The sequence below is a fragment of the Babylonia areolata genome, chromosome 9 (genome assembly GCF_041734735.1).
Source record: "Babylonia areolata isolate BAREFJ2019XMU chromosome 9, ASM4173473v1, whole genome shotgun sequence".
NCBI lineage: Eukaryota > Metazoa > Mollusca > Gastropoda > Neogastropoda > Buccinidae > Babylonia > Babylonia areolata.
Genome location: NC_134884.1, coordinates 17,972,221 through 17,984,966, shown reverse-complemented (window position 1 = coordinate 17,984,966; position 12,746 = coordinate 17,972,221). Strand labels below are relative to the sequence as shown.

Sequence of the window (12,746 nt, the reverse complement as noted above, 5' to 3'; positions counted from 1 at the left end):
TGACAGACTGATGAAATCAATCAAAAAATGCACTGATGTAAATCCCTGTAAATCTGCCCCGTGTGATTTTCCAGACTTCTGTTGATTTATCAAAACTGATACAGTCGCATTTTAACATGACAATTTCGTATTTCAGCGCTTGATGTTGAATTATGACCATCGATGAGGTGTTTTGCACGATATGTGCCCTTCCGAGAGTAGAAAATCTCGAGGCACAAGTAGTTGTACTATGTGTAATAGGTATATACTTCATGATGAACATTACTGATAATTAGGGTGCACGGTAACACCCTGCTCATTAGCCTACCTTTTCCTGTCCCAGATTTTTGTTTTTGTTGTTGTTGATTTTTGTTGTTAATGTTGGTATGATGCTCTCTCTCTCTCTCTCTGTATCTCTCTCCCTCTGTGTGTGTGTGTGTGTGTGTGTGTGTGTGTGTGTGTGTGTGTGCCTCATTTTTACCGTGGTCCGAGAATCTTTTGTGTCATTGTCCTTGAACGTGTGTTCAAGGTGAAGAACTCTCTGCGAGAAAGGGAAGTAATACCTGCCCGGTGACGCGGCCATTTTCTCTGCTTAGTTTCAGTTTCACTCTAAATGGGATTTGGGTGTTGGGTGTTGGTCCATGCGCCGAAACATATTTAAGTTGCTGTTTTGTTTACCTTCCGTTTGTATTGCTGCCATGGCTGCATCAGGATCGACCAGTAAAGGCAGAAAACCCCATCTTATTGTCTTTGATTTAGGTAGGTCGACTCAAGAGTTCACAGTTCACTCAAAGGGAAATGGAATTCGTTACCTTTGCACAAAGTTACAGAGTTGTTAAAAATTACAGTTACATCTACAGTCAGTGCACACACACACCATATAAACATTGTGTCTTTTCTCTCAAACTTGCATGCATGAAACACACACACACACACACACACACACACACAAGAAACACTTTTTATGTATTTTGTCTTGAAACAGTTCAGTTTCCATCTGCAGATCAATGATGCAATCTGCCTTTTACTGTAAATGTTTTGTTCATGTTTACCAACAATTCCATAAATATTTCTTATTTCTTCGTATAAGTTGGAACGGCCCATTTTCCTTTCTTCTGACTGAAAGTGTGATCGCTGGATTTGTTCTACTATACTATAACATTCTTGCAATGAAAATGGAAGAGATAAATAATGTTGACTCAGCTGATTCCTTTGCTCCTATAACAAGTGATCATGTATTTACTTGCGACATGTTAAAATGTCATATACCTGTACTAGCATCTTTTCCGATGCAAGAAATATTGGACTCATCACTTTTATTGTTAAGTTTCTTTAAATTGTTGTTAAAAAGTCCAATTGGGTTGCTGTTATAACTTCTTGTTTTTTTCAAGATTCATGTATATATCTTGGACTTGTCACTGCTAATGTTGGACTGTTTCAAATCTTGGTTTGATTGTCCAGTTGGGTTGTTAAAATGATTTATCCTTCTTTTTTTTCTTTTTTTTTTTCTTTAAGTTTGGAAGTTATTGTTTTAGCCAGATTGTTGTAAATGTTGTGATTTTCCCCCCTTACCCTCCTTCTTCCCCCCCCCCCCCCCCCCCCCAACCCCCCCCCCCCCCTTTTTTTTTTTAATATCACTTAATGTGGATAGACATTAAATGAATTGAACACACACAAACACACACACTTTCTTCCTTCCTTCCGTATCACTAACCACAATCACATGTTGATTATTCTGTCACTGTATGGGGGATCTGCAGGAAAAGGCACAAACTATACTGAATAAATAAAAATAAAAATAAAAAAGGATCATATTTCGCAGAATCTAGGCAGGACCACTCCGTTTCATGAAGTGCTCCCCAGGGATAAACCCCAACCGGCACAGCTCCAGCCCATCATTTACCGCTGCTTTGATCCATGATCCCGACACTAAGAATTAGAAATATTACCTAAATCCTTTCTCTTTTTTTTTTCTTTCTTTTTTCCTCTTTCGTTTATCTCCATTTTCCCTACTCCTTTTCCTCTCTTTTTTTGGTGGTTGTTCACAGGAAAAAATAAGCCATTTGTTATCATTTAGCAGCCACTGCAACACCTTCCATACAAACGTCCTGGTGGTATTGGCCTCCACAGCTGTCAGGGGCAGGACGTCCCAGTCCTGAATTGTTCACACACACACACACACACACACACACACACATGTGCATATTTAGATACATGCATGCGCACACCAGATGGTGTTACAAAGGATTCAGAGGGATTGTTAATCTCCCAAGTTTTCAGTGGGTAAATATAGGTTTTAACATAATTTCAGTGATGCTGGTTTGACAAGAACTAGAGAATGTTTCATTGAAAGCAAGAAGAAAATTGTCTTTTTCAAGATGAATATCCACAAAAAAAAATATCATCATGGAAGTACCAACTTAAAAAAAACACATATATATATATTGACTTGCTTGTTTTAATTGAAAGTAGTCAAGAACTCCGCATTTAAACATCATCATAAAATTAGCAAAAATTGAAATTCTAAAATGATTCTGTTTCAGATTATACTTTGTGGCCATTTTGGGTGGACACACATGTTGACCCACCTTTCAAGATGGAGAAGTGAGTAATGATAATCATAATATGTTTTTTTGAAAATGTACACACATATGTAATATTTGTGTAAATAGTGACCATATAGGGCTAAAGCATAAGATACTAATTCATTTTAATCAGAACAGTGTACACACACACACACACACACACACACACACACACACACACATATATATATATATATATATAGTATATATATATATATATATATATATATATATATCTTTTTAGTTTTTATGCTTGGGTCTTACTTTTGCTGTATGTATTGGTGTGTTGTTTTATTTTTATTTTTTTTTTTTTTTTTGTCTTTTCTTACCTGGGAAAGAAAAAAGGTGAATGGAGTAACTATGATTCTTTCCACATCTTCAGTGCATGTCATGCGTTGAATTTCAGTTCCTTCATTGCCACAGGATGGAAATTTCCATCCTATTCTGGTATTCAAAAAAGTGCTCAGGGATGGAAATTTCCATCAGCGTCATTGAAGGGATTTTCCTTTCACAAAATCATTAAATTCATGTGAATTTGTCATAATTGGATAGTGTGTTCTTCACTTTTCTTTCAGCAAAGTACAGATGTGATAGAAATATGTATATATATTATATACTTTAGTAGTTTGAATGCTATATTTTTTTACAATCAGAATATTAATCTCTATGACCAAAATATCCCTTGGCAACATTTTGTTTTTTGTTTTTGTTTTTTGTTTTGGATAGTTGTCACTGAGCATAAAATAGGCTTGGCACTGAAAGTATTAATGTCAGTTTTTAATAAAAGGTAACAAAAAGTGAGTAGACACAACACATTTGGAGCAAATGTATACACACTTTCTCCATGGTACATTTGGCTTATGATATGGCTGCACGTGCCTACGTTGTATATGAATTCATACATAAAAACTGGAAAGGCACCACAAAAATTTTTTTTTTTTAAAAAGAAACAACACCTTCAAAGCAATTGGGAAAAAAAAAGAAGAAGAAAAAAGAGACCTTCACACACATTCCTTAAAAAGATGTGAAAATCAGATAGTTGACACATGAAAATTCTTTCACGAATCTGGAAGAGAAGGATCTACATTTATAAATATTACCACAGATAATTGTATGGTCAAATACCATTGAACCACACCACATGGACCCCATCTCTTGGAGAGCCTCATGCAGGCAGCTGAGGGAAAAAATCTACTTTCTTAACCTCTCCTTGTTCTTTTGTTTTCCTCCTAAACTGCATGTAAGAAGATAGCAATCATAAACATTGCCTTGCATTTGTGTATACATATATATATATATATATATGTCTCTGTGTGACTTGTGTGTGCACATATGTGTGACTGATAATTTTTCATAATGGCAGGATTGTTCAAAGTGTTTGTGTGTGTGTGTGTGTGTGTGTGTGAGTGTGTGTATGTGTGTGTGTGTGTGGGGACACTGTATACTTTCCTTTCTATAACCACACACACACACACACACACACACACATGCACACGTAAGCAAATTAAAATAAAATTTTGGGGGTAGGGTGAGGGTGAGGGGCATCATTTTATGTGTATATATATGTGTGTGTATGTGTGTGTGTGTGTGTATATGTGTGTGTGTGTGTGTTTGGGTGGACAAGGGGAGGTGGAGGGAAACTGTCACCTGCCTGCTTATTCTTCACCTCCTTCTTTGTTTGTGGGCTGCAGCTCCCATGTTTATTCATATGCACAAGTAGGCTTCTTTGTGTATGACTGTTTGTACCCCTGCCATGTAGGCAGCCATACTCGGTTTTCAGGAGTGTGCATGCCAAGTATGCTCTTTTTTTTCCATAACCCACCAGATGCTGACATGGATCACATAATTTTTAACATGTGTAATTGATCTTCTGCATGATTATACACATGAAGGGGATTCGGGCACTGTACATCTGCTGACAGGGAGATTAGAAAAATCTCCAACCTGTTCCCACCAGGTGCTGTGACCAGAATTCAAGCCCAGGACCCTCAGATTGAAAGCCCAACGTACACTTTAACCACTTGGCTGCTGTGCCTGTCACCAGCATATTAATTAATGTAATTTGTTCAATATTTTTCTTTATGGCAGTGGCAGGATTCTCCTTTCCTTTTCAGAAATGGCAAGGTGCGCGATGTCCACGGAAGGGAAGTGAAATACTATGGTGATGTTCCAGAGGTCCTCAGGGACCTTCATTCACAGGGCTACAAGCTTGGCATTGCATCAAGGTAATGGTTCGGCGGACAAAGTGAGTGGACGGTTGCTAAGTCTGTTGTTTGCATACACTTGGCTCATTTTGGGGCCACACCATATGACATTTACCTAAAGTCTTCCCCCAAAAAACAAGTAAAAATGATTATTAGATAAGAAAAGGAGAAGTGTGTGTGTGTGTGTGTGTGTGTGAGCATTTTTAACTTGAAACTGGTTTTTCAGAGGATTAAAAGTGATTTCAGAGAAAAAAATATTTACAAGGAACACTTAAAACTTTGGATTACAGTCATGAAACCAATTTAACACGAACAACAGTCGCAGCAAAAATAAGGCGATCCATGAAATGTATGAGTTTATTATTTCTCAACTCTTTCACCACCACAGGTGACTTCAGTCGACAGTGACGGGCATGTTAAACAGACTGTTTTTCACATTGTAACAAAGCTTGACAGCTGCAGCCAACTTTCCCAAGCAATATGAAATTAACTAACCTTCCCCCCTTGACTCAGTTTCAAGTGAAAGAGTCCTCTGTTTTGTTTTGACATGAACAGAATTGTGTGATTGAGAGCATTGAGTCTGAAATATTTGGTGTTGAGGAGTGTTTAGTACACAAAACTTGGCAGCAAAGGAGTTAAAGATGAGGAAGAGTAAAGACTGAGGGAGAGAGAGAGTGTATGTGTGAGCTGGTTTGTACAAATGTATACAGTACATTACAATATGTTGCAACACTACACAAGCCAACAACCCACACCACTCCACCCTGTTCTTCCCCATAGCACCAGCACACAACACAGTGCATCACATCACAACACAGCACAACCCAAAACAGTCAGAAAATATGGTTGTTTTCAGGACATCCTGCCCTGAAGAGGCTAACGATCTGACACGTCTCTTCAACTGGGATCAGTTCTTTCATTTCAGAGAAATTTACCCAGGTTCCAAGGTCACCCATTTTAAAAAGTAAGTTTGGGGTAGTTTTCTTTTTGTGTGTGTGTTCATGGAATAACCAATTTGTACATTTTATCAGGAAATATGTCTACTGCAATAAATAAAAAATAAAAAAAAAGCAAAAAAAAAAAGCAGTGATCTGATTGATTGAGAAAATTACACCTGTAAATTTATTGTTTGATTGATTGATAAGGAGCGAGGTGGCAGAATGGTTAAGACGCTTATCTGCCAATACAGTATTTGTGAGGGTCTGGGATCAAATCCCGTTCTCGCCCTTTCTCCCAAGTTTGAATGGAAAATCAAACTGGGCATCTAGTCATTCGGATGAGATGATGAACTGAGCATCCATGTGCAGCATGCACTCGGCGCACCGAAATAAAACCCATGGCAACAAACAAAATTCTGTAAAAGAAATCCCCTCTGATAGGTATACAAATATGCATGTAAATTATGGCTTGACAAGCCTGTTGTGTTATGCTGCTAACAGACTAGCAGATGTGTGTGTGTGTGTGTATATATATATATATATATATATATATATATATATATATACATACATACACATATATATATTATATATATATACATACATACATATATATCTGTATGAATTTGTCTGAAAGATTTGACGCCTCATTGACAAACTGAAACTGAAACTGATCAGTCAGTTCAGACAAATCAGTAGACCTGGTTTTAGATAAAGTGATGTGACAAGAGGTGTACATCCACATCAGGCATGAGGCAGTGAAGTCAGGCTGTTCGATTTGATTGTGTCTTGGATCTCTTTAACTTGAATCTGAGATGTTATGGTGCCTTCCACAGCCATGTGTTTGCTAAGCTTGAAACATTTGCACGGGCTGCATTAGCATTTCTGTTTTTCTTGGTTTCTTTTTTTTTTTTTCTTTGTCTTTTAAATTCAAGTTTGGGGACACACTAGGATTATTACACAGGCAAAGATCATAATGTTACAGCAGAAATCACCTGTTTTCAATGCATACAAATGTAGAAGGCACAACAATTGAACCCTAACTGGGAAAGAAAAGCCTTCAGATGTGACTTTCTTTCATATATAGGTTATCGATTTATTCTTGATTCATCTTGAGTCAGCATTATTCTGTCCTTTTTCTGTCAGGTTAAGCAGACAATGTCTATGAGAATGCATGACTTGAACTAAATTTGTAAATATATTTACCTCTGGAATGTGGAAATCACAATCAGCATGGGTCAAGGGAAACAACTGTACGCTGATGCCAGTCTTTCAAAGGGTTCAGGTTTTATTGTTGGTTTACAGCAAGAATGCAGTCTGTAGTGTCGTATTGCATTGTACTGTATTGTATTACTTTTTTGTCACAACAAGATTTGTCTGTGTGAAATTCATGCTGTTCTCTCTCCTGGGGAGAGCGTGTCACCACAATGCACCACAACTTTTTATTTTTTTCCTTTTCTTTTTTCTGTCTGCAAGTGCATTTATTTTACTATCAAAGTGGATTTTCTGTAACAACCAAAACTCGCCTGGCAAATAGGAAGCAAAAGCCAAAATCCTGCCCAGCAATGAAGGTATTAATGGAAAACTGGATTATGTTGTTTTTTTTTAAAGGAAATCTGGATTAAAAAAAAAAAAAATCCTGCTGTGAACTGTTTCGTTCAGTTTGCAAAGGTTTCAGCAGGTATTGTTTGTGTCATATGCATTGATATAATCAATTATTTTAATATTATCCAGACAGACTTGTGTATCGTGTGTGTGTGTGTGTGTGTGTTATTGCATAAGGGTTGGGGATGAAGGTATATGAAACAAGAGAGGCAAGGCCTTCAAGACTCACTTGTGATACACTTTAAAAAAAAAAATCGAATCGTTAAAATGTGTTCTGTATTTGTTATTATAAAGCTTCGGGTTAAAAAAAAAAAAAAAAAAAAAAAAGAGAAAAGAAAAGTCCTAACCAGGTTCAAACCCCGCATGTTCGGGTGAGAAGAAACTGTCTTACCCATTACACTATCGTGGCTCCTTAACTGACGTTCTAAAATTTAATATTTAAACATACTTTTTTAAAAGGCGATAAATCAGTTGCGGTATTCGCAGTGAGAACGCTGTTTAAGTCATATTATTCTGGTGTATCTTGGGCATTCAAAAAATCTTTAAGGGCAATAAAAAAAATTCTTTTTAAGTCCGTGGTAGAGGAGACGTGGCTATCGCTGCAATCACACTGCAACGTTTAGCCGTTTTCTCTAGATCTAGATGGATGTACAAGTTTAGTTACACCCGCCGGGAATGTAGTACGACACGGTCGATCGATTCAGTTTCTCTTTTATGTTCATTCTAGTTGTATAGTTTTAAAGTTGATATGAAAATTTAGTATTTTGTTAAACTAATAACATGTAGAGCCAAGTACAAGTACTTCTAAACGTCGTATGAAGTGAAAAGGACTTCATTTTGAGAAAAGTCAAGACTGGAAATTTTTTCGTTTCATCAATTCAAGGGTATTAACTGGCATGGTTTACAATTTTTATCTGTGAATTCTGACTGATTCTGTGGATATTTTTATGGCAGTTTGGGGCATAATCCAGTAAGTGATGAGGCATTCACAAATTTTTCTCTGAATAAATATTTAACGGTCTCCTTCTCCAACTTTCCATCACATGTTATCGTGTATTGTCCATTGAATATAGGATTGAACGGGCAGGTCAACAACTTGAAACAAAATGGCGTCGTTCGTGTTCGCGAAGAATATGAGCACGCGCTTTTAATGTGTATAAATATGTGTACGCAATTGATTTTTGCCCATGACCTTCAGGGCTCAGCCAATGGATCTGTAAAGTCCACTCGTATTGATTTTAGTATTTTCCGAAAAAGACCACTTGGGCAAATGAACATAGTGAAAGCCCTGTACACTGAGAGTAAAATACACAAGCTTTTTATGTATTGAGTATAATTTCAAAATGTAATGTTTAAGATGAGAAAGATCAGTTTAAAGCAAATTAAGTCCCCTAGCGTTAATTACAGATTAATTTCCCTTTTTTACTATCTGCACCAAAACGTTTGCAAAATAAATATAACTTCCATACTTAGCAAAAGAAGTTCCTGTTTGAACAAAAAATGATAATAATGACTGCTCTTGTTGTTGTGTCAGAATATCAGATCAAAGTGCCAAGTTTAGAGAATAGAAATAAAGAAATATAACTGTAAATGCAGTTTGCATATAATTTGGCTTCTAATAATAATAATAATAATAATAATATCCAGTGTTTCATTGCAGATTGCATAGAGACTCCGGCATTGCATTTGAAGATATGATGTTCTTTGACGATGAACACAGAAACATTGTGGAAGTGGGCAAACTGGGTGAGTGATGGATAGTTTGTTTGGTATTGTTGACAGTGCTAAGACAGGGTTTGGTATTGTTGACAGTGCTAAGACAGGGTTTGGTATTGTTGACAGTGCTAAGACAGGGTTGACAGACACTTGACTGGTTTGTTTGGTATTGTTGACAGTGCTAAGACAGGGTTGACAGACATTTGACTGGTTTGTTTGGTATTGTTGACAGTGCTAAGACAGGGTTGACAGACACTTGACTGGTTTGTTTGGTATTGTTGACAGTGCTAAGACAGGGTTGACATATACATTGACTAGTTTGTTTGGTATTGTTGACAGTGCTAAGACAGGGTTGACAGACACTTGACTGGTTTGTTTGGTATTGTTGACAGTGCTAAGACAGGGTTGACAGACACTTGACTGGTTTGTTTGGTATTGTTGACAGTGATAAGACACTGTGTTGACAGCCATTGACTGTTGTTGAAACTTTTTTGGCTTGGAGATTGTCACCTGTGTCTGTGGAAATACATGTGTGACAGATTCTTGCATTGCTTTTAATTGTAGCGAGTTCTTTTTCGTAATTGGGGCAGTGGGGTCACACAGTTTGAGGATTGTATTACTCTTTACTCTTTAGTCACATCAGATTTCTCTGTGTGAAATTCAAGCTGCTCTCACCAGGGAGAGTGTGTTGATACACTGAAAGTGCCACCCTTTTTTTTTTCTTTTTTTTCTGCCTGCAATTTCATTTGCTTTCCTATCAAAGTGGATTTTTCTACAGAATTTTGCCAGGGACAACCCTTTTGTTGCCATGGGTTCTTTTACGTGCGCTACATGCATGCTGCACATGGGACCTCATTTTATCGTCTCATCTGAATGACTGGTGTCTGGATGTGCATGCATGATCTTGGTGTTTGTGTGTTATTTCTTAATCTTTTTGCTTGTCAGAATTGTGTGAAACTGAGGTAGGAATATAATGCACAGACATCAGGAGCCAGTTGCATTGTTAGAACCTTTTTAATACAGCTTATATTTAAAAACAAAACCAAAAAAACCATCAAATTGTTCATGTCTCAACCATTAACATTCTTTCGATTTCAGTCAAACAAAAAAACATTTTACATACTGAATTCAGCATGTCTTTACAGTTACAAGAGAATCACCGCAGACTGAATTCTGCTAAAGACATCACTCACAGGGTCTCTACCAGTGATTGTTTGTTTTAAAGATACACAATAAGATCAAACTCCTGCCCTTTCTGCAACGCTGAAGAAGATGAACGCCATTTTCTGTTAGTATGTCCAATGTATCAGTTAATCAGGGAAAAATACCTCGTGAAAATGTCCAGAAACATAAATGAATACACAGACTTAGCGTTACTTTTACAAAATGAAAACAGGCTCATGACTTGCTCTGTGGCAATGTATATTTATTACACCTTAAAAAAGAGAGAAGAAGAAATGACATGATTATATAATTTTTCAAAAAACCTTAAAGTTACTCAAGGAAATGTCACGAGCCAATAATCTTTGTCTACTTTTTCAGTTAGGAAATGTTGTGTCCATGACATTGGTCCCTCCCCCCTTTATTTTCGGTATTTTGTGTGTCGCAATTGTATGTATGTACCTCCTTTGCAAACAGGCCGGTGGCCTTGCAGTAAAATATTTCTGAGTTCTGAGTACCATTGATTGTTTACTTTTTCTTGTTCTTCTTCCAGTTTTTTTCTTCCTTTTTTGTGTTTGTGTTTTTGTATGCATTTTTCTTGTTTTGTTTCATTTTGATGTGCCCTGTGGGTGTTGGCAGGGGTGACGTGCATTTTTGTGGACAGTGGAGTGACGAAGCAGGTTGTGTCAGATGCCATGCAGGAGCATGAAAAGCGGAGGAAGAACGTCACCAGAAAGGAGCGGACCGACAATGATCTGTGATGACGGCTACTAGTATAGGGCTCGTGTATTTCAGGGAAGACAGTGATATTTTTTGTAAAAAAAAAAACAAAACAAAAAACCCACACCCTTTTTAGACTGTTTTGTGTGGTATTTTTATGCAGACTTGTTAAGAATTAATTACATGATCTGAAGGAGGAGTATTTTTTTTATTTGTATCTAATGAGAAAGAATGATCCCACAATTGTCAGAATTTTTCCCCCTCCCCTAGACCCTGCATGGTGGTCTGGATGCTAGTCATTCAGTTTATATGATAAACAGAGGTCCTGTGTAGCATAAACTTTGGACACCGTGTATGTAAAAAAAATCCACAGCAGCAAGAGAGTTGTCTGTGGCAAAATTGTTAAGTAAAATTCACTGTAATGTACCTGTGTGTGTGACTGGATGATACGGGAAACGAATGATGAGTGCCCAAAGGCAGCTGTCTGTCAGCACTACTCTCGTGTTTGTAAAGCACTTAGAGCTTGGTCTCTGACTGATAGATGCTATGTTAGTATCAGTATAAGGATCTAAGCACTCATCATTCAAGATAGTGTGATCTGAAATTCCAGTACTGCTTTGGTATCAAGATTAGGATCTTGTTGCAGTGTTTCTGATTTGGTTTGTTGTTATTGTTTGCTGTGGGAATCCAGTGGCATGCTGTTGATTTGAGGGCTGACTGGTTGATTGATTGTCACCTAGCACATGAAATTTGAATAGTTTGTTTTCTGTTGTTTGTTTTTTTGTTTGGTTTTTTGTTGTTGTTGTTGTTTGTTTTGTTTTTTGTCCAGTGGCTGTGAATTAAGTCACCCTGGACTATATTTGAGAGCAATGAAGTGAAAACTGCAGTGGCTGTGAATTAAGTCACCCTGGACTATATTTGAGAGCAATGAAGTGAAAACTGCAGTGGCTGTGAATTAAGTCACCCTGGACTATATTTGAGAGCACTGAAATGAAAACTGCAGTGGCTGTGAATTAAGTCACCCTGGACTATATTTGAGAGCACTGAAATGAAAACTGCAGTGGCTGTGAATTAAGTCACCCTGGACAATATTTGAGAGCAATGAAGTGAAAACTGTAGTGGCTGTGAATTAAGTCACCCTGGACAATATTTGAGAGCAATGAAGTGAAAACTGCAGTGGCTGTGAATTAAGTCACCCTGGACTATATTTGAGAGCACTGAAATGAAAACTGCAGTGGCTGTGAATTAAGTCACCCTGGACAATATTTGAGAGCAATGAAGGGAAAAATGCCTGTTGCCCTCTAGCCTGACCACCCCCTCCCCTCAAACACGTCTTCACAGTGGACACTGCACCATGGTCAGTACCAGCAGTAGTTCCCCCCTCAGGGAAATCATTTTTGCTTCAAATGTCCTCTTTGTCATCACTTGTTTTTGCAGTTGTTTTTCCTCTCTTTTTTTTTTTTTTCCACCTTTGTCCATTCACCAGGACTGGGTTGTGTAAGTGATTTTAGTGTTGTTGGGTTAGTTTAAGGAATTTTGCCAAGTCCCTTAATTAATTAATTCCAGAGCTCCTACAATTGTTGGATTTTTTTTTTTTTTTTTTTTTTTTACTCACTTGTGTAAACAAAGTGAGTCTGTGTTATAACCCAGTGTTCGGTTGTCTGTGTGTGTGTTTGTGTCTGTGTGTATGTCTGTGTGTCCATGGTAAACTTTAGCATTGCCATTTTCTCTGGAAATATTTTGTCTGCCAATACGAAATTTGGCTTGAACATGGTATGAAAAAAAATCTTCACAGTCATACCAATAACAGGTTGTAAGTCTCCCGAATGAAGCCGTAT

At 37.4% G+C, this 12,746-nt stretch overlaps 1 protein-coding gene across 1 annotated transcript; it reads left to right on the top strand.

Annotated features, from left to right (window-relative positions):
• Positions 1–557: 557 nt before the first annotated feature.
• Positions 558–11,650, top strand: LOC143286101 (magnesium-dependent phosphatase 1-like). Its single transcript, XM_076593689.1, has 6 exons — positions 558–738; positions 2,523–2,583; positions 4,679–4,789; positions 5,625–5,732; positions 8,972–9,057; positions 10,828–11,650. Exons 1-6 carry the CDS (start codon positions 621–623, stop codon positions 10,947–10,949), a joined length of 606 nt encoding a protein of 201 aa, XP_076449804.1. The 5' UTR covers positions 558–620; the 3' UTR covers positions 10,950–11,650.
• The last annotated feature ends 1,096 nt before the right edge of the window (positions 11,651–12,746 follow it).

Bases quoted from the DNA above. Each gene is read 5' to 3' on its own strand.
- LOC143286101 (XM_076593689.1), top strand. From the start codon at position 621: ATGCGCCGAAACATATTTAAGTTGCTGTTTTGTTTACCTTCCGTTTGT. The intron at 739-2,522 runs GTAGGTCGACTC...ATTCTGTTTCAG, and splicing joins TCTTATTGTCTTTGATTTAG to ATTATACTTTGTGGCCATTT. The intron at 9,058-10,827 runs GTGAGTGATGGA...GGGTGTTGGCAG, and splicing joins TGTGGAAGTGGGCAAACTGG to GGGTGACGTGCATTTTTGTG.